General features: G+C 53.1%; 13 protein-coding genes across 13 annotated transcripts; 6 read left to right on the plus strand and 7 right to left on the minus strand.

Moving 5' to 3' along the window:
* Nucleotides 1-1,293: 1,293 nt before the first annotated feature.
* On the minus strand, nucleotides 1,294-1,818 carry BO72DRAFT_496103 (uncharacterized protein; the record flags this gene model as incomplete). The annotated part of the gene is made up of 1 exon (XM_040948599.1): nucleotides 1,294-1,818. The coding sequence occupies one exon, from the start codon at nucleotides 1,816-1,818 to the stop codon at nucleotides 1,294-1,296; it is 525 nt and encodes a 174-aa protein (XP_040801446.1).
* A 1,405-nt stretch (nucleotides 1,819-3,223) lies between these two features.
* On the plus strand, nucleotides 3,224-4,788 carry BO72DRAFT_348872 (polysaccharide lyase family 1 protein; the record flags this gene model as incomplete). The annotated part of the gene is made up of 6 exons (XM_040940680.1): nucleotides 3,224-3,378; nucleotides 3,566-3,709; nucleotides 3,765-3,890; nucleotides 3,939-4,035; nucleotides 4,149-4,382; nucleotides 4,450-4,788. Coding segments are annotated over 6 exons (1,095 nt in total), but the record flags the coding sequence as incomplete, so codon positions are not given.
* A 152-nt stretch (nucleotides 4,789-4,940) lies between these two features.
* Nucleotides 4,941-6,747, minus strand: BO72DRAFT_403772 (cytoplasmic protein). Its single transcript, XM_040942243.1, has 2 exons — nucleotides 6,723-6,747; nucleotides 4,941-6,667 (listed from the first exon to the last, which is right to left on the minus strand). Exons 1-2 carry the CDS (start codon nucleotides 6,725-6,727, stop codon nucleotides 4,957-4,959), a joined length of 1,716 nt encoding a protein of 571 aa, XP_040801448.1. The 5' UTR covers nucleotides 6,728-6,747; the 3' UTR covers nucleotides 4,941-4,956.
* Nucleotides 6,748-7,035: 288 nt separating this feature from the next.
* On the plus strand, nucleotides 7,036-7,607 carry BO72DRAFT_496106 (uncharacterized protein; the record flags this gene model as incomplete). Its single annotated transcript, XM_040948600.1, has 2 exons — nucleotides 7,036-7,270; nucleotides 7,327-7,607. 2 exons carry the CDS (start codon nucleotides 7,036-7,038, stop codon nucleotides 7,605-7,607), a joined length of 516 nt encoding a protein of 171 aa, XP_040801449.1.
* Nucleotides 7,608-8,220: 613 nt separating this feature from the next.
* On the plus strand, nucleotides 8,221-9,407 carry BO72DRAFT_377724 (uncharacterized protein; the record flags this gene model as incomplete). Its single annotated transcript, XM_040941276.1, has 4 exons — nucleotides 8,221-8,299; nucleotides 8,386-8,664; nucleotides 8,746-9,274; nucleotides 9,317-9,407. 4 exons carry the CDS (start codon nucleotides 8,221-8,223, stop codon nucleotides 9,405-9,407), a joined length of 978 nt encoding a protein of 325 aa, XP_040801450.1.
* A 168-nt stretch (nucleotides 9,408-9,575) lies between these two features.
* Nucleotides 9,576-10,742, minus strand: BO72DRAFT_447914 (bZIP transcription factor). The gene is made up of 2 exons (XM_040944666.1): nucleotides 10,547-10,742; nucleotides 9,576-10,423 (listed from the first exon to the last, which is right to left on the minus strand). Exons 1-2 carry the CDS (start codon nucleotides 10,653-10,655, stop codon nucleotides 9,648-9,650), a joined length of 885 nt encoding a protein of 294 aa, XP_040801451.1. The 5' UTR covers nucleotides 10,656-10,742; the 3' UTR covers nucleotides 9,576-9,647.
* Nucleotides 10,743-11,431: 689 nt separating this feature from the next.
* On the minus strand, nucleotides 11,432-12,349 carry BO72DRAFT_458685 (short chain dehydrogenase; the record flags this gene model as incomplete). The annotated part of the gene is made up of 1 exon (XM_040946388.1): nucleotides 11,432-12,349. The coding sequence occupies one exon, from the start codon at nucleotides 12,347-12,349 to the stop codon at nucleotides 11,432-11,434; it is 918 nt and encodes a 305-aa protein (XP_040801452.1).
* An 882-nt stretch (nucleotides 12,350-13,231) lies between these two features.
* Nucleotides 13,232-14,049, minus strand: BO72DRAFT_447915 (DUF1772 domain-containing protein). The gene is made up of 2 exons (XM_040944667.1): nucleotides 13,937-14,049; nucleotides 13,232-13,848 (listed from the first exon to the last, which is right to left on the minus strand). The coding sequence occupies exons 1-2, from the start codon at nucleotides 14,004-14,006 to the stop codon at nucleotides 13,388-13,390; spliced, it is 531 nt and encodes a 176-aa protein (XP_040801453.1). The 5' UTR covers nucleotides 14,007-14,049; the 3' UTR covers nucleotides 13,232-13,387.
* A 541-nt stretch (nucleotides 14,050-14,590) lies between these two features.
* BO72DRAFT_527615 (DUF1772 domain-containing protein) lies at nucleotides 14,591-15,175 on the minus strand (the record flags this gene model as incomplete). Its single annotated transcript, XM_040950118.1, has 2 exons — nucleotides 15,076-15,175; nucleotides 14,591-15,003 (listed from the first exon to the last, which is right to left on the minus strand). The coding sequence occupies exons 1-2, from the start codon at nucleotides 15,134-15,136 to the stop codon at nucleotides 14,591-14,593; spliced, it is 474 nt and encodes a 157-aa protein (XP_040801454.1). The 5' UTR covers nucleotides 15,137-15,175.
* Nucleotides 15,176-15,416: 241 nt separating this feature from the next.
* On the plus strand, nucleotides 15,417-16,452 carry BO72DRAFT_527616 (uncharacterized protein). Its single transcript, XM_040950119.1, has 2 exons — nucleotides 15,417-15,555; nucleotides 15,785-16,452. The coding sequence occupies exons 1-2, from the start codon at nucleotides 15,464-15,466 to the stop codon at nucleotides 16,368-16,370; spliced, it is 678 nt and encodes a 225-aa protein (XP_040801455.1). The 5' UTR covers nucleotides 15,417-15,463; the 3' UTR covers nucleotides 16,371-16,452.
* A 301-nt stretch (nucleotides 16,453-16,753) lies between these two features.
* BO72DRAFT_377483 (uncharacterized protein) lies at nucleotides 16,754-17,336 on the plus strand (the record flags this gene model as incomplete). The annotated part of the gene is made up of 2 exons (XM_040941263.1): nucleotides 16,754-17,212; nucleotides 17,271-17,336. Coding segments are annotated over 2 exons (525 nt in total), but the record flags the coding sequence as incomplete, so codon positions are not given.
* Nucleotides 17,337-17,882: 546 nt separating this feature from the next.
* Nucleotides 17,883-19,369, plus strand: BO72DRAFT_447917 (uncharacterized protein). Its single transcript, XM_040944668.1, has 2 exons — nucleotides 17,883-18,842; nucleotides 18,958-19,369. The coding sequence occupies exons 1-2, from the start codon at nucleotides 18,214-18,216 to the stop codon at nucleotides 19,265-19,267; spliced, it is 939 nt and encodes a 312-aa protein (XP_040801457.1). The 5' UTR covers nucleotides 17,883-18,213; the 3' UTR covers nucleotides 19,268-19,369.
* An 18-nt stretch (nucleotides 19,370-19,387) lies between these two features.
* BO72DRAFT_485956 (subtilisin-like protein) lies at nucleotides 19,388-22,122 on the minus strand (the record flags this gene model as incomplete). The annotated part of the gene is made up of 8 exons (XM_040947920.1): nucleotides 21,810-22,122; nucleotides 21,613-21,741; nucleotides 21,403-21,553; nucleotides 21,119-21,339; nucleotides 20,919-21,044; nucleotides 20,480-20,849; nucleotides 20,075-20,411; nucleotides 19,388-19,990 (listed from the first exon to the last, which is right to left on the minus strand). Exons 1-8 carry the CDS (start codon nucleotides 22,096-22,098, stop codon nucleotides 19,388-19,390), a joined length of 2,226 nt encoding a protein of 741 aa, XP_040801458.1. The 5' UTR covers nucleotides 22,099-22,122.
* Between the last annotated feature and the right edge of the window lie 243 nt (nucleotides 22,123-22,365).

Raw genomic sequence — 22,365 nt, forward strand, 5'->3', positions numbered from 1 at the left:
TCCAGCAGACGATAAGCCACGGGGTGAGTGTCACCCTTGACCTCAATCTTATCAAATCTCTCGAAAGTCTCTACTAGAAGAAAAGATAAATAGTCCGCGAACAAAAGATATCAACGCTTGATAGTACCTTATTCATATTTGAGGTGTTGGACGTATTGGACCAGATGCGGGGAAGCATACCCGTCAACAAGTGGGGCTGATCATACCCATTTTCGGGTCAACTGGACAAGCCTCCTTGTTTGGTTGAACCATCCGTGCCGCAACCACCCGCATGCGGCAATTACTGGTATTGAAATGACCGTTTAGAATACCGGCTACAGCTGTCGAAGTACATGTACAGTACTGCTCGGTCATGTGCGATGTGGATTACACCATGTGGATTTCACCTTTTGAGATAATCCCGCTCCATTACACCTCCTACACATCCATCCAGTCATTTGAAATTTCCGGGGATGAGGATGACGAGGACGGCCATTGCATGAAGAGCTGGGATGTAGATGTGAAAGGATAGTTTGTAGTACATGACAGCTGCACTAGAGAGGGTGTATAACTTGTCTATGCAGTATCGGTGAATCGATGATTCTATGTAACAGCACAGCTTACTTCAGTGCATTGCATAGCACAAGCTCTTCCCTCGTAGCAAGTATTCATCCCAGATAGTGTCCAGCAAAGTGCTGGCTCCCAGAGCGAAGCACAGCAATGTGCCAGCGTGGCATTAAATAGCATGAACGGGATTCGTCATACACCGAATCTAGAAAGAATTTGAAAGTGGTTCTCATGCTTACTTATCGTATACCAGTGGGTCTCTTCGGTAAGAACCCTTTGGGGCAGATCTCGTGAGATGAATGTGTTCTTTACAAAGAAAATCTGGTCTTAAGATAGCGGGATATCACATTAACAAACTTGTCGATGTTTGATCGTGGTGTGTTGTAGCTGATGACTTAACTTTGCTGACGTTCATATCTAAGCTCAGCATGGCTTGAGGCTCCAAACAGAGCCTGACAAGGTGCGGAGCGTCTTGCATCGCATTGCGAGGTAATAAAACATTCCCAATTCTGGACTCATGTCTTCCTTCAGAGAAGGCCAGTATAACCCCAGGTCCGCAGCGTATGGGTGACACTGGCTTCGTTGCATAGCGAAACAAGCCTGCAGCTACGGGGCTAATTTATCGTTTACGAAAACACTGACCGGGTCTGACAAAAGTGATTTTATTCAATGATGCCTAACATTGCATAATTCAAATCCTGCCTGCGTACATACAGAAAACTACTGATGAAGTGAGATGTACAGCCTTCACGGCGCTGGTTGACCATTCAGCCCCAGCTGCGCCGTCCGAGTTTCATTAATGCGAGACATCAACCGTAGTGCTTCAGCGATAATCGGTCCTGGAACCCTTTCCGCAGAGACGACAATCTCCTCTGGTCCATCGGGCACAGGCCGAGCACGTTGATAGCGGAACCGGAACGTGGACTGGTGGAGCCGGCACGGGGCATCGGGGACTAATGGATCGCTGGAGCCGCGGTCAATCGCCCCAAAGGAAGGCTTCGCATTCCCGAAGCTTGACCCCATGTCCATCTGGCACTGACCCAGGCGCAAGATCACGTCATCTTCATTTATTTTCACATGACCGGGCACGATGACCGTGCTGTAGCCAGCATGGCCGGTGTTATTGATGGAGTGTATCACCGGGACTGTCCAATGTTTCCCGCGAATGTCGAAGATCGTGAGCGTCGTGCTGACCTTTTTGATGCTGCAATCCGTGTCTACAGCCCCCCACAATGCCAGGGCAATAGCGTCTAGGCAAGTGATAGGTGCCATGGTCTTGATTTGCTACGATGATTAGAGAGTCCCGAAAGGGATGGGCTATGAGTGAAGGGTGGAAAGAATGAGTGGGCACACTAATTCTCTTACCAGGGTGCAGTTTCGCACTTTATACCTTTACGTTGCGGCATGTCTACTGCCGTGGAGAGGGAGATTCAACATTTAATGTCAGGACCTATTGCCTCGGAGGCTGCAGAAAGATATATCATATGGAAATCATCGGAGAAACGTGCTTTTAGAGTAGTACTCAACTACATTACAATGCTCATTGTTCGTCAGCGCGGCGCTCAAAGCCAAATAATGCCGAGTTTCGTCACAAGCAACGGGGACTACGACCATGCATACCCTCTCTCATTGTCTTGAAAGCTATCTTGGTGATATTTTCCCCTTTGAGCCCATTTACACAACAAAAATTCCTGATTGTAACATACAATCTCCGTGAAAATGTGCTCTATGCCTTTTCCAGGTCAACTGATGGGTAAAGTCTAATCACGAGTTTATCCTTCACGATCCGCCCCTCTCTGATCTCAAACTCTAGGTACACTATAGGCATTGCTGCATCTCCAGATTAACTTGAGCACGGCATGGATGGGGATGTTCGAAATAATCAACTGCAAAAGTTAAGCAAACTGTGTTATATGCATTAGTCTTCCGGTTCCTTGATTTCAGAATGCAACCAGTCAAGGTGATGACACTGGGTCTATTTTGTCGCCACAGGAGCCCACGATAGATCTCGCAACCAAGATGAAATAGTGGCAACAGGATATTGTTGATTGCTTCACACCAAGAGAACAGTGGCATCTTCCCAGACCCCTTGGCAGTCAACCCATCGTCCCCCCTTATACTGAAGGATACTATAGCCCCACGGACAAATCTCCGCAAACGGCGGAAATGAGGGGACAACCCCTCCGTCAATCAGTCTTTAAGGAACACCGCCCAAACAATTTACTCTAATGCAATTTGACAAGGCACTAGTAATTAGGCTCTTGGGGCTAGCCCCGCTTCTCTTCATGCTCTCTTGCTTCCTACTGGGTGCACTGACACCTTGGCCCCCAGCCGGCAGATTCAGCACACGGGAAGTACTCCGCACAGGACGGGAAACTTTGTGGCGCGCCTCCATCAATCACCGCCGAGGAACTTCACCACATGGTTTCCAATTTACGGATATTCACTAATCCACCATTCTCTAGTCACTTGTCACCGGCCCCACTGCTCTTCATGGCTAGTAGTTGCTTTAGGTGCTACTAGCCAAAGATTCCCTCTGTTGAGCCCGGTGGGGTTGGAAAAGACATATAAAGGAGGTATACTCTGCGGGTTGAGGGTAGATTACGGCCAGACAGTATCGATAAACTGCAATATGGCATTGACCAAGATTCTCAGTCTTCTAGCCGTTGCGGCCCAGCTCGCCACAGCTGTGAGTGTTTCCGGTGCGGCAGAGGGTTTCGCAAAAGGTGTCACTGGTGGTGGTAGTGCGACTCCGGTTTATCCTACCACGACTGATGAGCTGGTCTCCTACCTCGGTGACTCTTCGGCGCGAGTGATCGTTCTCCAGCAGACGTAAGTGCAATCTACCTAGCCCTAATCACCTACCCCTGAGTGACATTCATGATGTCGGGGTGTGATGGCACCTGATCAGCCCCTCGGCCCACCGCCCGCGAGGGCTGGGGATGATGCCATCTCAGACAGACAGATGAATACGTCCATCTCGACGTCTGTCAACAAAACCATAAGTTAACCTACATAGCTTTGACTTCACCGGCACTGAGGGTACCACTACGGCCACCGGATGTGCCCCATGGACAACTGCGAGTGCGTGCCAGCTCGCCATTAACCAGAATGACTGGTGTACGAACTATGAGCCCGACGCTCCAAGTGTCTCCGTGACATAGTACGTGTCTATTCTCTGTCCGATCCAGAATCTTCGAATGCTGACAGTGTGATAGCGATAACGCTGGTGTGCTGGGTATCACTGTCGCATCGGACAAGACCCTTATCGGCGTGGGATCCACCGGCATCATCAAGGGCAAGGGTCTTCGCATTGTCAGCGGTGCCAGCAATATTATCATTCAGTCAGTCTCGATCGGCTACGATTAATGCCTTCTGCTAACCTGATCTAGGAACGTCGCAATCACAGATATTAACGAGAAATACGTCTGGGGTGGTGATGCCATCACCCTCGACGACGCCGATATGGTCTGGATCGACCATGTTACGGTTCGTCGCCCGCAGCCCTGTCTTAGTCTTCCCTTCAACCAAGCTCTGTTTGCCCTATTCGAGCTCACATAGTGCGGGTATTCTCTCGTCCAACCTAACTAACAAGCAAACAGACCGCCCGCATCGGCCGCCAGCACGTCGTCCTCGGCACCAGCGCCGACAACCGCGTCACCATCTCCAACTCGTACTTCAACGGTGTCACCAGCTACAGCGCAACGTGTGACGGCTACGCATACTGGGGTTTATACTTCGACGGCTCGTCCGATCTGGTCACTCTCCAGAAGAATTACATCTATCACTTCAGCGGCCGGAGCCCGAAGGTCCAGGGCAACACCCTTCTGCACGCCGTAAGCGAAACTTTCCCCAGATGAAGTATCATCCGAACCTGAATCTCAACTAACAATGGCTGAACAGGTTAACAACTACTGGTACGACTCCGACGGCCACTCGTTCGAGATTGGCAGTGGGGGCTACGTGCTGGCCGAAGGCAACGTCTTCCAGAACATCGACACTCCCGTCGAATCTCCGGTGTCGGGTCAGCTGTTCACTTCCCCCGACTCGACGACCAACGCAGTCTGCTCGACCTACCTTGGCCGCGCGTGCCAGATCAACGGGTTCGGGAGCTCGGGCACCTTCTCGCAGTCCGACACCGCTTTCTTGGTCAACTTTGAAGGCAAGAATATCGCGACCGCGTCGGCGTACACGGCGATCAAGACTACGGTGCCGAGTAACGCGGGCCAGGGTAATCTCTGAGCGGTTGGCCAGGCTCGAAGTATGCCTTACCCTGCCTGGTGGCAAAGTAGCACTTGAGAGGTTATGCAACGGGAGCAGCCAGATAGCTAGCTAGGAATGTATATATGCACATCTTACATGCCCGTCTCGGTTTATTGAATTAGCATCTGCATGTCCAATCATCAAATCCTACATACAACACTGCTTCTCTCCCACAGCCGACACGCGACAATAACACGAAGCCCTAACCGGAACATCGGCCGTCGCGACGGCAATATCCCGCGCCGACTGGATAAAGACCGCCTCGTCAGTTTTCCTCTGGCGCGTAAAGCACTCATACAGTCCATGCAACCCCCACACATTGTTCAGTTTCGCCCTGCGCCGCGGATAGTCCTTGGCAAACCCGAGATCCTCCCGGAACAAGACCTCGGCCTCTGTCATCCGACCCTGCTCCAACAGCAGACCGCCCAAGGCATGGCGCACGGGTTGCATCCACGGCGGCGGGTCGGAGTAGGGCAACGCATCCTCGCGGCGGATGGCTTCCCGAAGCGCCGCGAACGCCACCTCGTGGTTCCCCTTGCGGTATTCCAGCTCCCCCGTTAGCATGGCCGAGGCAACGCTCAGAACATCCACCTGTTTACATGGGATGCTGTTCAACCGGGACTCCGGGACCTTAGAGCGGGCGGCTTCGAACTCCCTTTGCGCGAGCTCCGCTTCGTGGATCCGGCTCAGCGCGCTGAACGCTAGCCCGCGTGCGTAGAGAATGACCGCGGTCGAGGCGCAATAGAGCTCGCGGTTCGCCGGGAGGGGAAGAGTCAGGATCTCCTCCCAGCGCCCGAAGCGGATGAGCACGTGCGCCTTGCTCGCGACGAAGCTTTCCACCGAGTCCGCCACCGGCGGACTCTCGATGGACAGCAACCGGTCATCGAGCACAGCTTCCAGCTTCTTGGCGGCGGACATGGCGTCCGCGAACCGGCCCGACATCATCGCCGCGTACAGCTTGGCGCAGATGTAGTGCACGCGGTAGGCGATATAGGTGAGCGAGCCGCCGGGGAGCAACGAGAGGCTTTCGCAACTGAAATACTTGTCGTCGGCCAAGGTGGCGAGGTGGTTGGAGTCGACGGCGCGGCGGTAGTCGCCGACCGCGGCGTCGATGTGCGTCGGCATGTGCAGCATGTGCGAGGCGTCGGGGACGAGGGACCGCAGCCGGTCGGCGGCGGGGAGCGCCAGCTCCGGGTACGGGGACATCTCCATGACGTGGATGTGCAGGTGGCAGAGCGCCGGGTGGTGACGGCCCTCGGGGGACTGCATGCCCTCCTCGATGACGCGCCGCGCTTCGACGGTGTGTTCGCCGGTTGGCTTGCCGGTGTCGAGATCCCAGAGCCCGCGCGGCGTCATGCACATCAGTGCGTCGGCGAAAAGGGCTGCGATGTCTCCGTCGGTCCCGAACCGCTGGTAGACCGGACGCATGGCGTCGGCGTATGCGCGGTCCTGGGAGCTGAAGTCATCGGGGATCTGATCGGAGGGTGGAAAGCGTGCCCGGAGAGCTCGGATCAATGCCTCTTCGACGGGGGTGGCTTCAGGCATTAGCTCCCAAGCACACGTCAGAGCGCGGTTGGCCTTCTCAATCGAAGAGTAAAGGTCCTCCTTGTCGAAGAATCTGTACGCTTTGTTGTAGTTGGGCCCGGTGGCGTAGGCGATCCCCCAGTATGCCATGGCGCACTTGGGATCGTGTTGCGCGGCTTGCTCGAAGCATTTGCCGGCTTCGCCGACGTTGAAGGAATAAGCCCATACCAGGCCTCGGTTGAACCATGTCTGTGCTTCCTTTGAGGTGGTTGTCACCGTGCGAGCATGGAAGCCGAGGTCGAAGTAAGGCGTTTCGTTGGGGTTTATGCGTTCCCTGGGGGAAACGTGTCAGGTGCAGGCTTGAACAGTGGTTGGGGGAGTCGACTTACATCATGCTGTGATGCCAGGTAATTGTATGTTCCCAGTGGTATCGACTCACCACACTGTCAGCCGATATTTATAACGGTGTCTGATGGATCGGCGACCTCGGGGCCAAGTGGGATGCCGAGTCGGTGATTATTCACAACGCCACACTCTTCAGGCGGAGTACAGCGTAGTGGGTAACCGGCTTGGTGGGATGCCGTAAACCCGGCCTCCCGCGTAATTAGAGGCCGGATGTCGTGTCATGGTGAGGATCTACCCCTGTGGGATGCCGACAGCGAGCACAGCGAGCATTTAGGTTTTGATTCTTAATTGCACGACATGCCACCCATCGACGCCATGCCCCTCAGCCATGAGGATCATCTCGGCAAGCTCGACCCGAAGGCCGCTAGCTCTTCGACTGCCACCGGGCGCTCAGCACCGTCGACGGGGCGCAGAACCTGTGGCCGTGCCGGCCGTGGTAGGGCGGAAGCTGTGAGGGACGGTCCACGCGACCATCGCCGGCAGGGGGTTCCGCATCACCAGCACCCCCTGCAAGCATTTTCTGATCGGCCAGGTCACTGGGACTTTAATCGAGCCAGGTTCGTTCGGCATGCACGGGACAGCAACTAGCCGAACGCTATACACATTTCCGGCGACACTTGTACATTGACGAGCTGGAGCAGATTCAAGATGGCGTGCACGTGACGGCGACGATTATTGACCTGGGCAACGCGACCTTTGAACTTGGGGTCGGTGCGTTCCAGATCAATATGGATGGCAAACAGGCGGTGCGGCTGTTGCAGGATATCCTGGAGTATTCCCTGGCGCTGATGCAATTTGAGTCATGGACCTATGTCAAGAAACACGGGGCGGATTGGGCAGGGTGTTCGAGGAGGCAGGGTTCTGCATAAGGTCTACTGGATCACGCCCAGGGCACAGAAGGGTATACACTGTAGACTTGGGTGGAGGGACAATATTTCCTCCGCTGTCGGTTCGCTCGTTGTGAGGTTTCAACTGAACTGCCATGAGAGATGTTTTGCACACGGCTAATAATTTTAGCATATTCACCAACTCACCGGGGGTTTAATTCCAGAGTAAATAGGGAGAAGCACAGTGTCACCGCACTACAAACTTCTTCGTGAGATTTACCACCAACTCAAGGGCGCGGAAGTAAGATCGGAATCAATGTTATCTCCGTAGAACTGCGGTCCAATGTATGGCACTGCACAGCAGCAAGAGGCCGCAGCTTTTTGGAACTAAGGTGAAACCCAGACTGATGTGTGTTGCTGAACCGGAATCGGAGATAAGAGTGGACCGCATTGCAGTATTTATTGCGCTGACTTAATGCCCCTGGATGACGCTCAACTGTCCAATCATGTTGTAGCATGTAAGCCACGCAATGCGGTGGTCTGCACAACATGTGGCTTTGATTCAAGTCCTATTGCCCACGTGAGTAGTGATTTAAGAGCTCCTGTTCCACTCATACGTTTTTCTCAGACTGATTAAGGCCCTTCAACAGAAACGATGGTGCCGATTGCTACCGTACGAGAAAACAACTCCGCCATCACTGGCCTTTACGGGTCCGGCCTGGTGGGTGTGTTTGGTGAGTTGTACAGTCTATCAATCCGCTGCCATGTCACCAGTGATGCACTTCGCCTATAATCCACTAACAGGACACGGTGCATACAGTCGGCGGAACCAGCGGAATAGGCGAATCGACCGCCCGCGCCTTCATCCGCAGCACCCATGCCTCACGGGCGTACCTTGTCGGCCGCGACCAGGCCCGAGCCAGCCAGATTATCGGGGAATTGCAACAAATGAAACCAGACGCGCAGATCACGTTCATCAAGTCCGATGTCTCCCTATTACGAGAGGTCGACGAGGCATGCAGAACCATCCAACAAAACGAAGACAAAGTCAACATCCTATTCCTGAGTCCAGGAACCGGGACGATGAAAGGCCGGGACGGTACGGACCCCCATCTCCTCAGGGCAATCCCAATGTAAACCCTCCTCTTCGCCCGAACCCCTTAGCTGACTGCCGTGACAGAAACCGCCGAGGGCCTCGACAAAAAACTCAGCCTCCACTACTACTCGCGCATGCGCTTCATCGCCAACCTCCTCCCGCAGCTGCAGAAAGCCGGTGCTGCCACCACCGCAGACGGGAACCGACCCGCACTCTCACGCGTCGTCTCCGTCCTCGAAGCCGGCCACGAAGCAGCCCTGCAACTGGACGATCTCCCCCTCCAAACCCACTACTCGCTGCGCAACTGCGCGAAACACGCCACGACCATGACCTCCGTCTCGATGGAGCATCTCGCCGCCGCGTATCCGCAGGTCTCGTTCGTCCACTCATTCCCGGGGCTGGTGCGGACGCGGCTCGACCGGGATTTCGGCACGGTCACGAAGTGTGCGCTCGCGGCGTTGATGGTGCTGGCTAAGCCGTGGGAGATGCCGCTGGGTGAGAGTGGGGAGAGGCATTTGTTTGCGGCGACGGGTTTGCGGTTCCCGGCGCGGGGATCGGGGCAGAATGGTGGGCGTGGGGTGGCGCAGGGGTCGGATGGGGATGCTGGGAGTGGGTTCTATCGGCTGGATTCTACCGGGGAGACGTATCAGCCCAGTGAGCTTATGCGGCAGTATCGGGCGGAAGGGGTAAGGGATCTGATTTGGAAGCATACGGTTGATGTGTTTGCTGCAGTGCGTGGTGGATAGGAGATTTGGATCTGGTGGGGGGTAAAGATCCCTCAGAAGAGGGATTGAGAAGTCGATTTTCCTTTCCTGTAGAGATGTCGTCCTGTGCATGCAATCTGGTAATAAGTGGCGTAGTGTGAATGGATGCATTAGACCTTTGTACATGGCAGCTTTGTCCCTGGATGTCCGCGGGTGTGCCAGCACACTTTAAGCAGCGTACTCGTGGTTGTGCGTAGTGGTAGTACAGTATGTAGTCCCAATTCACCGAAATGGTAGCGAGGCATTCTGTGCACCGAAGGCTGTTGTTAACGTGGCGCCCACTTTGAGCCTCTGAAGCCCCCGTCTACCCCTCCAATAATTACTATGCACGATTATCTCCGGGCACCCCTCAATCACCCACGCCCACTTGGTCACAAATAACTGCGACACCTCCCAGCTCTGCGGCAGCCAAGGGTCTCCCCACACCATCATCCCGATATCGCCGTTAGTGGGGTCCACGATATCGGTACACAGCTCGCAATCATTGAACGAGTCCGCGGCCCGGACCAGATTGTCTCGCATCCGCGGGAACGGGAAACAGTCCAGCCAGGGATGGTGGGAGATGGTGCATTGAGTCGATGTGGGGAAGAGACTCGCCGGAAGGCTCTGTCGGCTAGGGTTTCCTGGGGAAGCCATATTGAATGGGGAGATAACGTCATCTCCCATGGCGTCAATACTCAAACCCAATGTTACCATATTATCCACAAAAGCACGAAGCACATTAAATTTGGAGAGCGTAAAGAGCTGGTCTAGGCAGGGATCGGCGGTATAGTATCGATCATAGGCAGCTGCGCAGAAGCGCGTCATCATTGCTACGGCCTCGACGAGTGTGGTGGGCTGGCTTTGCGGTCGTCGCGGACTCAATATCTGGTCTTCGACTTGGGACTGCTCTGGTCGTGGAAGTATCAGAGCATATGAACGGGGCAGATCAGCCAGGCTCTGCTTTTTGGCCTGCTGCAAGCGCAGGGCTTCTTGCCGGTCTTGGCGTTTTCGCGCTCCTGTTGAGGCCGTTAGTGTGTGCTGCGATTGGCTTCCGCTCTACAGCGGGTTTTTTGTGGGTTCAAATGTTGAAATGTAGAGTGGATGTGGGTTGCGTGTGGGTGCATATTCAAGGTACCTACGCAAAGCACGCTGGTTGATCTTGTTTTGCAACTTCTTGCGAAGAGCAGGATCGGTGATCCCGGACCAATCCTCGTCAGGGCGACGGATCCGCTCTTTCGGGGAGGCCATTTAGACGGTAGCTTCCAATTCAGTGTGGTGCAGCCGTTGAAGTTATGCAGGCTATGATTCGTGCAGTTGAATGTAGGGAGATTTGCATAGGTTTGCCGGTGGATGCAGAGAAAGACTGCTGCGATGAAGGGGCGAAATGGCTGAAGACTCAAATTGATGACTGATAGAAGGAGAGGTCGATGATTGGCGGACAATCCGTCCTCCGGATTTTGAGCTCTAGGATCATTAAATCCGACCGGACTTGAACCCAATCGGAGCAGCGTCCGTCTCGGGGGCTCGGGTTCCCCGGTTCCAAGATCCGGGATGACGGTTGTACAGCCAATCACTGGGCAGCACAGTATGTGCATGGTGCCCTACAGATTTAGTGTTCTGACGGTATTAGCTGGGATAGAGTAGGTATTCCCCTTGCTAAGAGTGATCTATGCGATTCTTTGAGTATAGCTGAAAAAATTCAAATGCAACGATACCCAGGTGCGATCAATGCGCTTCAGGCATTCGTATATGTTTCAGTTTGTCTTACGGTACCAACCACACTCAAATCAAAGTACTTAACATGAGCAGTGAATTTTAGCTGTTTTCAGTATCTACCTCTCTTTTTTGCGCCCAGGGTCACATAGTAAAAGCATGGTGATTGGAATTCCCTACTGTGACAACGAAGCCTCAGTACATGATTATCGATTTACTGTCATTATTACACAGACAGAAAAAGGTCGTAAAACTGAGAAGGACAAGGAAAAGGCATAACAATACAAGCAGAGATCAGCAGGGCGCAATTTTCACCAAATAGTGTCAACATGCCCAACAAGCTCTCCTTGCACCCATCTGAACAATTCCTCCTGAAGATCATGGTTCTGACTGAGTTTGGAACCTGCTTCGGCTTTGCCGATCGGCCCATAGTACTGACCATGTTTTACCTCAGGGTTCACCGCGGCAAAGATCTGCGAGAGGGCGCCTTTCTCGACCGGGGTAGCTGCCAAGCACACCGCAGCAGAGAGGAAGGGTTTGAGAAAAGTCCCTGTGGAGGCATGGTGCAGGTTCGTCGCCACCATGCCCGGGTGCACAGGAATGATCTTGACCTCCGTCTCTCTCTCCGCCAAAGCCCTCGCGTAATGCAGGTTGGCGAGCTTGGATGTGGTGTAGCGCTCTGTGGTATGTCGGCTAGGGGCGGTGGTGCGAAGTTCGTCGAATTTGTAGACGTCACTGGGCGCCCGAGCGTGGGCGGCCGACGAGAGCATCACCATCCGGGTCTGGCGGTTGAGTTTCGTTGTAGAACGGAGAGTGGGGAGGAGGAGTTGCGTGAACAGCGCGGGACCGAGGACATTGGTTCCGAACTGGATCTCGTAGCCATCTTGCGTCAGACCTTCCGGAGTCATCATGATTCCGGCGTTGTTGATCAGGATGTCAAGGCGAGACTCTTGACGGAGGAATTCTGCAGCAGCGGTTTTGACGCTGTCAAAGGAGGCAAGATCGAGCTGGAGGAAACGAATGATGTTTGTGGAGCTGGGACTGGCTCTGGTGAGCTCTGCAATGGCTTGCTCGGCCTTGCTGCGGGATCGTGCGGCGAGATAGATCCTAGCTGGGTGGTGCTCACTGAGCTGACGGATGGTCTCGTATTCGAGCCCTACATTGCCTCCGGTCACGATTATGACCTGGTCGTGGAGATCGGGAATGTCTTGACTCCGGAATGTAGGCATAATGGGCCTCAGATAGTAGTAGGTTGAGAGTGAGTGGTGTAAAAGTAGCTGATTGTTGAAGGTAGTGCAATCTAGGAAGTCTGCCTGGCAACATGCGCTTGTGTTTAAGAATCACTATCTGGTTAACAGTCACTTCGGCGGATCTGCTTCAGATCTGCATGCAGTAGACTATATAGGCCGCACTACTTTCGACTCTAATATCAGACTTTCATGTGAGTTGGGGTCAACAGTGACTACTATAACCTACCTGTAGATACCTTCAGTACCCACCAGATTTATGTCACCTCGAGTGCCTTTGATTGGTTTGAGATCTGTCATCCCAGTGCACTTATTTTCTTGGACTTTAAGTTCCGTTCCCTTGTTGTCTGTGATTGGCTGGTGACCCGTCATCCACATGCATATATTTTCCAAGCAGGATGCAGAGCTGGTGGGTCCCGAGTCTGGATCCTTGGCTTCCATCCCGAAGACTCTGGCCAGGGGAGCTCTACTAAGCCAACATCTCACCATGTATACACAAGGCATTCACCCAAACGAGTAAACGAACGACGATGATAATCCTCGGTCAACTCAGATCTCGAGTGCCTGGGTTCAGTCAGTAAGCCTTGATTGATGAGTTCAGATCTGCCGATTTCATCTCGTGGTATTGGCTAACCCTCTCCTGGTCATTCCAGCATAGATTGAAAGCAGTGTAAGGGAGAAAGAGGGCGGTGAACCGGGTATTTTACTTCAACCTATCTCGTTACGGTCTTGGAGACATAAGCCGTGCTCATTATCGTATCTCTGCGGCAACTCTCTTGAGACCAGTCCCTGGTTCTTACGTACCCGTGTTATTGAAAATGCGAATCTTGTGTTCATAGTTAAGGCTGGAAGCTCAACAATACAAGGATCTCAATGGCTGCCTACCATCCAGTAGCTCACCGGTTATCTGAATCACGGTTGCAGCATAGAACATTTAACCTGTGCTCTTCTCCAACTACTATACAATTGTCCTTGTAAAAACCAAACCCAAGGTGAAAACTCCAACACGTTACCCCGCCTCTAAATCCACGCCGCAAGCATGCCCAACGTCGCCCCTGCAAGAGGCAACAAGCCACGTAAGCTATTCAATGAGGTCCATTTCTTGAGCAAATCTTGGCTTCGCGTCTCGTCTGCTGCGGTCAGATCCTTTGGAGATTGCGCCAGGGCGAGAAGGGCATTGTTGGTCGGTCTCATGGTGAGGATAGTATACGGCACGATGCCGAGGGTCAAGACGGCTGCCGCAGTGTATAATCCGGCGCGGTTGTAGGCGGCGGAACGGAACAGGGGTCCACCGGCACGGACGGACCAGGCGAGGTACAGGAACGCCGATGCGGTAGCGGCGGCGATTGGAGGGTTCTGCGTCTTGCCCTTCTCGTAGAACCCTCGCCACAGCTTGACGACAACACTGCTGGGTATCGGGGTTTCCTTCTGGGTTTCTACCACGGCGGGCACAGCGATCAGACTGAGTGCTGCGATGTTACCTAGACGGCAGTGTCTTTAGTCAAGGGGGCTATTCTGTGGGATAAGCAATATCAAAAATGGGAGCGTCATCTGCTTTACTGTGCGTACCTGATAGCCAAGCTGCTCCGCTGAAGCCAATGGCCTGAGCGAGACGGTAGCCTACGGGAAATGCTGTCATGATGTTTAATTAGGGTTTTGATCTGGCAAGAAGCGTAGTTAGGATAGTCGTAGTCGAAATCTCTTGGGAAACATGTAGCATCTTATAAAGTTGATCACAGAAAAGTATCTAGCCATCGACATCATGGGCCATTCATACGATTGGCCAGAGATGACCGCTTGACTTTTCCAGAGTCCGAGCCAAAGTCCGAGCAGCGGGTAATGATTGCATCGTTACTTGCAGATTACCGTACCGTACGTAAAATGAAATGAGATCGGTGGTGATTCTCGCACTGTACTGTGCCTTACACCCAGCCTGTAAACGGATAGACTCAAATCATAAATCTAACTTGGGGTTCCAAGGCCAGAGCCAAAATTTGTGCTAATCAGAGTCGTTATTCGACACTCCCTCGTACACCGATGAAAAGAAGAAAGAAGCATCATTCATGAGCTTCAGTCTTCTAAACAAAGCACCTCAAATGCCTAATATCAAACATGTTTATGGAACTTTTTGGTAGGGTTAATTGTCGACCATATCTTAGTCTGTGTAGCGCATTATAAGTAACTCCAATAAGGGTTGTTCTTATGATATCCAGCGAACCACTACTATACAAATATGCTGATAGCCAAGAAGCTTCCCAGCAAAGGAAAAATCGTCCGCACCAGATTCAGTGTCCCCCATCTGGCGAGTGCCGTTTGTATATCTCGGGTCGAATACGCCGACCTGGCCTGGCACTCAGAGTCGGCAGCCGCAAAAAGAACCATCTCCGGTCCTTTCAGGGCCACAATCGTGTAAGGCACGATGCCCATACACGCGGTCGCGGCCGTCAGAAGCTGCTGGCTCTGCTTTTGGGCGGTCACCAATCCAAAGCAGACCTCTGATAGCACGATCAACGGGGTGCCTAGGTTGTGGGATTTCCGGTGGACATGAACCCATTGCTGGGCAGCGAGGCGCGTGGATTCATGAACGGCGAGCTGGGCCGTGCTGACACCGGTGAAAGAGAAAGTGAAGATAGTACCTGCCAAGAGAGGTTTGGTAAGTCTTGTTTGGATTCTGGTTAGATGTTAGGTCAGGGCTTGGCTCAACCTACCGGCCGCAAGGGAGGAAGAAATGACACCAGTGACAGTGACTGGAGACAAAGAAGGCATCATGCTGGATAGCCGCTCTCAAAACAAAACACTCAAGGAAAGATACACTGATGTTTAACTATCAGGAAGTAAGTCTCATCTCACAGCCATTTAAAGTACAGTTGTAGTTGGCAACTTGAAACTTACGCACTCCAGCTCTACGGACGCAGGAAAGTTCCAAAACCCGACCGGATTTAGGGCTGGATTGACAATCCGTCAACCAAACACATACAAGTAGCAAGGTAAGTTAGCATCCCAACGAACAAATATAATATTAACATTCGGCTTGATGGTTACATAGGAACCGCCATCAAAAATTGTTTTCGTTATTATCCTAAATCATCGGTTACAATGCCCAGGTACAACAACGTGATCATCTTCGGTGCTACCGGCGATGTGGGATCTGCCGCTGCCTTGCAAGCCCACCAGCAGGGCGCTACCGTGTCGCTGGCGACACGAAACCCCGCAAAGCCAATTCCTAAGCTTGACCACCTTCCTTTCACAAATTAGCAAGCCGATTTGACACAGCCCGATACCCTGAGAGCGGCGGTTCGCCAGGCTGGCGCGCAAGCTGCTTTTATATATGGAATCTTCGACGGGGGGGGACTTCATGAGGGTCGCGCTCCGGGCACTCAAAGAATCCGCGGTATAATTTATCGTCTTCCTAAGCAGTTTCATTACCCTGACCGACATTCGTGAGGTGGGCCCCTCTGACATCGTCCCCTGGGAGCATGCCCAGGTGGAAATCGCGCTGGAGGAGATCTATGGGAGCTCCGGCTACCTGGCGGTGCGGCCTGCATTCTACGCCAGTAACCTTCTTCACGAGAAACAGGCCATCCTACGGGGACAAGTCAGACTGCCCAGCCCCGATGCCACTTTCGACTTTATTTCATCGGAGGATATTGGCCATGTCGCGGGGACGATCCTGGTCAATGGCGCCCAAGAACGCATCGTGCGGCTCCTTGGGCCCGGGAGGATGACGTTGAGAGAAGCGGTAAGAACTGTGGGCCACGCACTGGGCAAGGAGGTCCAAGTCACTACCATTACTCGGGGAGAGGCTGCCGCGCAGATGGAGGCCGCCGGCATGCCGCCCGCTATGATCCAGTGGCATCTTCATAACGTTATCGATCGCGCTGGATGGTACCTGGAAAGTCCCGAAGCGCTCATGGCACGCGAAAACATTCAGAGGTATGCCCAGCATCCTCCGCAGCGCTTGCAGCAGTGGGTAGAGAGCAATCTGGCCAGGTTCCTGGAATGATTTTCCGGGACTGAGCAAAGCTTCTAGTTGAGGTGGAATGCACGGTGTGGTCGCTGCACAGAACGAAGAGCCTGTTGCTCCGACCTCACTTTCACGTAAGAGAAAGTCCTAGCATATATAATTATATAGACAAAGCAGTACATGCCTACACGTGTTGTATCTGCTGCTCCACTTAACTAGTCCAATCATGCTTCCATGATACCCCTTGCGCCGCATGCGGTAAAGCCAGACGATTTCACGTGACCTACAGTAAATAGTGCTTTCATTCCTCGGATCTCTCTTTCCCACGCACCAAGTTCCATCGATCAAAGCTCATCACAAGAATGCAGGTGAGCACGCCCCTCACAGTTCCACCCCGTACTTGAACCGCCTCTGATCGCAAGTTCCAGGGCGAGACACCAGCGCAGACCGTCAGCTCCCTGGGCCAAGCGCTGCGAGCCGTGGGCGGCCTGACCAAGCCGAGTGGCCGAGGGTTATTCATGTTCCAGTGCCTGCTGGCGGGGAGCTCTACGGCGGCCATCATCGGCCTGTTCGGGGCGACAGTGCTAGGTTACGCCTTCACGGCCGGCGCAGTCGGGTTCCTGGGCGGCTCCTGCGTGGGTTTTCTCCTGGGCAGCATCGGGTATTATCGAACATGCTGCCGTCAGAGCTTGATCGCTTTCATCAGGTATCCCGAGCTCATGAGACACCACATTGATATCGATTTCGGCATGCATGGCGTAGAGAAAGCCTCGCGGTTCCGGGGCACAAGTGTGCAGAAGACTGTGCAGGAGGTCCGGAGTGATGTGGCGCTCCAGGGGATGTTGGTGGCCGCCTGGCACTCAGCTGTGCCGGCTATCGAGGTGGGCTTGTACTTTCAGTCGTGGACGAGGAGAGGGCTGACCAGGATTACGGGGTCAGGACATTCAAAACCAAGAGGAGGCTCGGCTGGTATCTAATCAGGAGGGCCAACCATGCAAGACATGACAACGAACCGCATTCGACGCGACGCAATGAATAAATAGGGGCTTGCAGTATATCTACAACACAAAAGCAACTACGATACGGTCTGCCACCACGACATGGGGTGTTTCATGAGAAAGGATTCGAAGATGAGACTTGTGCTGAATACAAGCGGAGATGGATTTAAGATCAATCATGCTCCATCCGAACTCGAGACGGCAGACCTTAATCGAGGCGCCGACTCTGGGTACGGAACTGAATGAATTCAATCATCCATTGAAATTATGTTCACGATGCATCATGGTGGGTGGAGGGAGGTTGTCATGTCAGCCTTGCCCTGAATCCGATAAGCACTAGGGAGATGGGTGGATGCCGTAGCCGCCCTACGGAGCCACTACTATACCTCACGCTTACTTTACTGCATGCATGACCACGTCACCCCTGTAAATGTGTTTACACAATGCCTGATTGGTTGCCTCAAAGAAAAAATAAAGGATGAATAAAAAAAAATGAATTTCTCTCCGAATCCCACCCCAAACTCCTCTCGCTTGACTTTCAATGCATCTTTTCGCACACGTGAACCTCAGATATCAATAACCTTTACCCATGGAATATCTCCCACAAAGAGAGGCCGTGATAAACAATGAGAGAAAAAATAAGAAGTCCTCCGTGTCATAAAGCTTCCCGTACAGGTATACAGTACTTATAAGCGCGCGCCACAAGGTCAAACCCCCTCATGCAGGAGACAGTGCGTAAGTTTGGCCTCTCTCCACATAGAAAGGGCCACCCTTCTTCCTTCTGGTCTCACTTCCCTCTTCAACATTCTTGCTCTCGTCTTTGTGCCTTGTCCCTACCTTTTTTCTTTGATCTGCTACTTTTAAATAGTATCCTACATCCGAAAATGGATAAAGTATGGTTCACCCTCCGCCAAACCGACTACCCCGCACCCCCGGAAGAAGCCCTACTCTCCGGCCACCACTTCGGGAGCAACATAACCTCGTCCAACCCCGGAAATGCACCCTCGATGACCCTAGGCCACATCATCCCCTCCCTCCAGCACCTTGACAACCCCATCAACGCCCACAACCTCCTCCCTTTCCCGATCCGCATGCAAGTCTATCGCACCACCACCACGAACTTCGTCTGGCAGACCACCGCCCACGACGACAGCTCCACTGCCCTTAAGCTGGCGGCGCCGATTGCCGGCGCTGTCACCGGGACCGCGACCCCGGGGCTGAAATTTAATCTCGCATTTAAGCAAACTGTGGCGAGGCATGAAGAGTATGCGCAGTTGGACACGTACATTGTGACGCCGACAAGGGGCTATATCCAGGATTGTTTGGATGCGCTTGAGGAAGAGGAGGAGTTCCGGGGAAAGCTGGTGAATGGGAAGAGATTGAGGGCGTGGACTTTATTTATGGTGACCGGGCTGAAGATTGCGAGGTGCGCAAGCAGCCACGGGGGAGAAGGAGGGGGAAAAAGGGAGGTGAGTGAGGAGAAGGGCAGAAGTGGGAGTGGGGGACCGGATGTGTAAGTTCTATATTTTCTTTCCCATTTGCCTTTCTCACTCTCAATCAATGGGTCGTACATGTTTGCTATTTCTGAGTGAGAGGAGATGCTAACGCGGGCTCTTTTTATTGTGCAGGGACGTCACGGGACTCGCCACCGTGACTGCTACTCTCGACCTTGCGCGCGAGGACACCAGTACGATCAAAGGAGCGCATCAGTCGGACTTCGTGTGGGCGGTGCGATTGGCAAAGATCTATAAGGGGTGGCTTGCGAGAGACTGGTCGCTAGATCCATACACCACGGGGGCTACGTTTGGAGTGGAGAAGGAAGAAGACGAGGATCTGGATGTTGAGAAAGTGCTTATAGGGGAGGGACTGAGTCGCTTTGAGATTATCACAGGTGACGAGGCTGATGAGGCTCTAGTGGTAGTTTTAGACGATGCGTAGAAACATCATCCTTTTTCTTTTCATAGAAGTTTGTCATCTGCATATATACCTCGAGCTCAATGTTACAAAGACGAGTGGTGGAATAGAATACTGTCATCTGCTGCAATCTGAAGCTTCAATCTAGTCCGCACTCTCCATAGCACGATGAAGACTCTCTCGCACATACGCGCGGTTCCTCTCGGGCTCGTTATATTTATGTCGTTCCGGCAAGAGCCGTAACGGCGAAACGCACTGAAAAGAACCAGCTCTCTTGGACATAAACCGGAAGATCGCCGTCATACCGGCGAGGGAGCCCACGTCAGCCACGCGCTCGATGGTCGTGTTGTCCGCATGCCGGCTAAAGTCAATAATCCGAGCCGCCAACCCGGCGGCAATGGCAGTGGCCATGGAGGTTCCGCTCTCGCGTATCGTCGGGTCAGCGGGGTGCGCCAGGTCCTCGCCCAAGATGGCAAAGTTATCTGCGTGCTCGCGAGGCTCCGGGTTAAAGGACGAGGCCTGGTCATCTGGGTTGGTCGAGAATATGCACATGGTCTTGAGGTTATGGCGGGCTGGGAAGGCGACGCGGCCGCGATTGCCCCAATTCGACGCGGCGGCGAAGATGAGCACCCCTACATTGCTGGCTTGATCAATTGCTCTTTGAAGTACGGTGGAATGTTCAGCAAAACCCGCGGAGATGCTGATGATGTCCACTCGGCGCGTGGGGTCGATTGCCCATTCGATAGCCTGGTTGTTGATGATATCAGAGCGTGAAATCAGAGCTCGAAAAGCCTTCAGATGCTTGAAGATAGGAAAAAGGAGAAGACGAACCTGAGCCATGAGGCGCGGCCCGTGCTCATGGTCGGCGTTGTTCGTGTCAAACACCCTTGCTATGTATAACTCGGCGCCCTCACATGCGTTGGTCAGGAGTGTGGCAGAAATGGTGCCATGCCATGTGTTATCACACATTGTTGAGCTGCTGCCGACGAAGTCCTTCCATTCGATCACGTTCATCCGGAGACCAATTGCTGGTTGAAGACCGGTATCGATAACCGCCACCCTGACAGCTCGATACCTTCCCTGTATCTCTGAAGGCGCTTTCATAACACTGATCAAGTCGTCGAGCTCATCGAACCATCTATCCGACATACGCGTGCTTTGACGACTGCTTTCAGACTATCAGCGCATTACATCGAGCAGCTTGCTGCTATTGTGTTTGGAAAGTCTCAAGCTCACATTTTCACAAAAACGCCACCTGACTCTGCACTCTGTCCTTGAGTATGTGGCTGCGGCGGGTCTGGAGGCATTTGGGCTGCGGATCGGAAACGCAAATCGTCGCCATCAAGCGGCAAAGGCATGGTGGCGAGTGGTTGGTCTTGGGGTGTGGAAGCTTGCAAACTAGGCGGATTTGGTACGGGGTCCTGCGTAATTGCAGCAACGTCGCTTGTCGTTGTCAATGTCGGCGCATGTGTTTTCTTGTCTCCCGGCAATCCGGCTCGAACTGATGTTGTATATCCCACGGCGTCCGTCTGATAAGATCCTTGAGCAGAGATCTCGCTAATTTTCTGCCGTATCTTTCGAATACATGTCGCAAAGCGCGTTGCATCTGACGTGGAGCCGGGTTAGCTACCGAGCTTCACGCATGCTGTTGTCTGGATTGCTGGACTATGCTAACCTTCCCCTCGATAAAAGCTGAGGCGGACGCACTCGGCGAGCTTTCCACGATAGGATACATTGCAAAGCGACACATGGAGTTGGCCCTGAGGGTGGTGTTCGTCTATGACTCGTGTTTCTGGAGCCACTGGAAAAGACGCCGCCCCGTCAGATGGTTAGCCACATCTCGATTGCAGGTAATGATAGAAGCATCTGCCTCACCTAAACACATAGAGTGCGACGATTCCGAGTTCCAGATACTCTGGTAGCTTACCCAGATCTCGAAGGATGTGCCTGAGAGAAGTGGCGAGCGTTGTTGTACGGTGGGAATGGCCTCGGGATGGCCATGCCGCAAAAATACCTTCGCCGAATCTGGTAAGCGTACACGGTTTTCGGAGCCATTATGATAGGTTGTTGTGAATGTGTTCACAGGAACAGGTTGGCTTGGAGCAGAGAAGACGGTTTAGTGGATCGTATGCTGTGAATATACATTCCAGTAGGCTTACGAGAACGATATACAGATGCCAGGACCGATGCCCAGTCGCCATGGTACATTTCCGCCGGCCCTCGTGTTGGCCAACCCAGGCCCGGAAAATGAACCCAAACGAAGATAATGGCCCATCAGCCGGAGGGACACTCCCTGGACAAGGGAAGCGGCTGGATAGTGTCAGATACACAACACGTGTTGATGTTTTAGCATTCCTGGCATGACTAACATTCAACTGATGTCGCTGTCAGGCACAGAATGACTCTAGCCTTTGTCTTCATTTTCTGGAGAATTTCCTTCCACGTGCGGGCTGACATGGTTCTTATCTCCTCGCACAGGTACCCTGAAGTAATTGTAGCTATGATGGTCATTACACGTTAGTTACGGTACTGGCTCTGCAATACCACCCATGGGAAGAAGGCCGACCTCCGTATTGCAGTTCATCGTGGCCATGCTTCTCTGTGCAACAGCAGCTCAGTTGAAGTTGGTATGAAACTTTATCAAGTCTAGTGGAGAGGCGCACACGGGAACAAACAAGTACAGGTTTTGCTTGCGGGTTGCGGATCAGCTCTCCCACTTCGAGCTCATGCACAGCAAATGTTGATTCTAGGGCTGCGGCTTCTGATGGAAAGGATTGCTGGGCAAAGCGACCAACTAGTGTTGCGAGGCTGCCAAAGCCTTGGTTGACATCCTCGCAGGCACTATTTTGACTCATCAATGCGGTTGGAAAGAAACCACTGTTTCCTTGATTCTTTTGTGACTCGGGGGGGGGGGGGGGGGACAGACTGGTGAAGCGGTGTTGGCCTTCGAATATACGGATCCATTTTGATTTCAGGTGGCAGTGCGCAAAGCCCCCAGCCGTAAGCGCTTGTGTGCGTAGCGAGTCAATCTCTGCGCGGAGATTGGTGGGCTATGGTGCTGACCCCCTGCGGCTGCATAGACCAAAGCAAACTTGGTTGCCCCGCACCCCCTTCGAAGTCGG

Source organism: Aspergillus fijiensis (assembly GCF_003184825.1).
Source record: "Aspergillus fijiensis CBS 313.89 unplaced genomic scaffold BO72scaffold_22, whole genome shotgun sequence".
In the NCBI taxonomy this organism is placed as follows: Eukaryota; Fungi; Ascomycota; class Eurotiomycetes; order Eurotiales; family Aspergillaceae; genus Aspergillus; species Aspergillus fijiensis.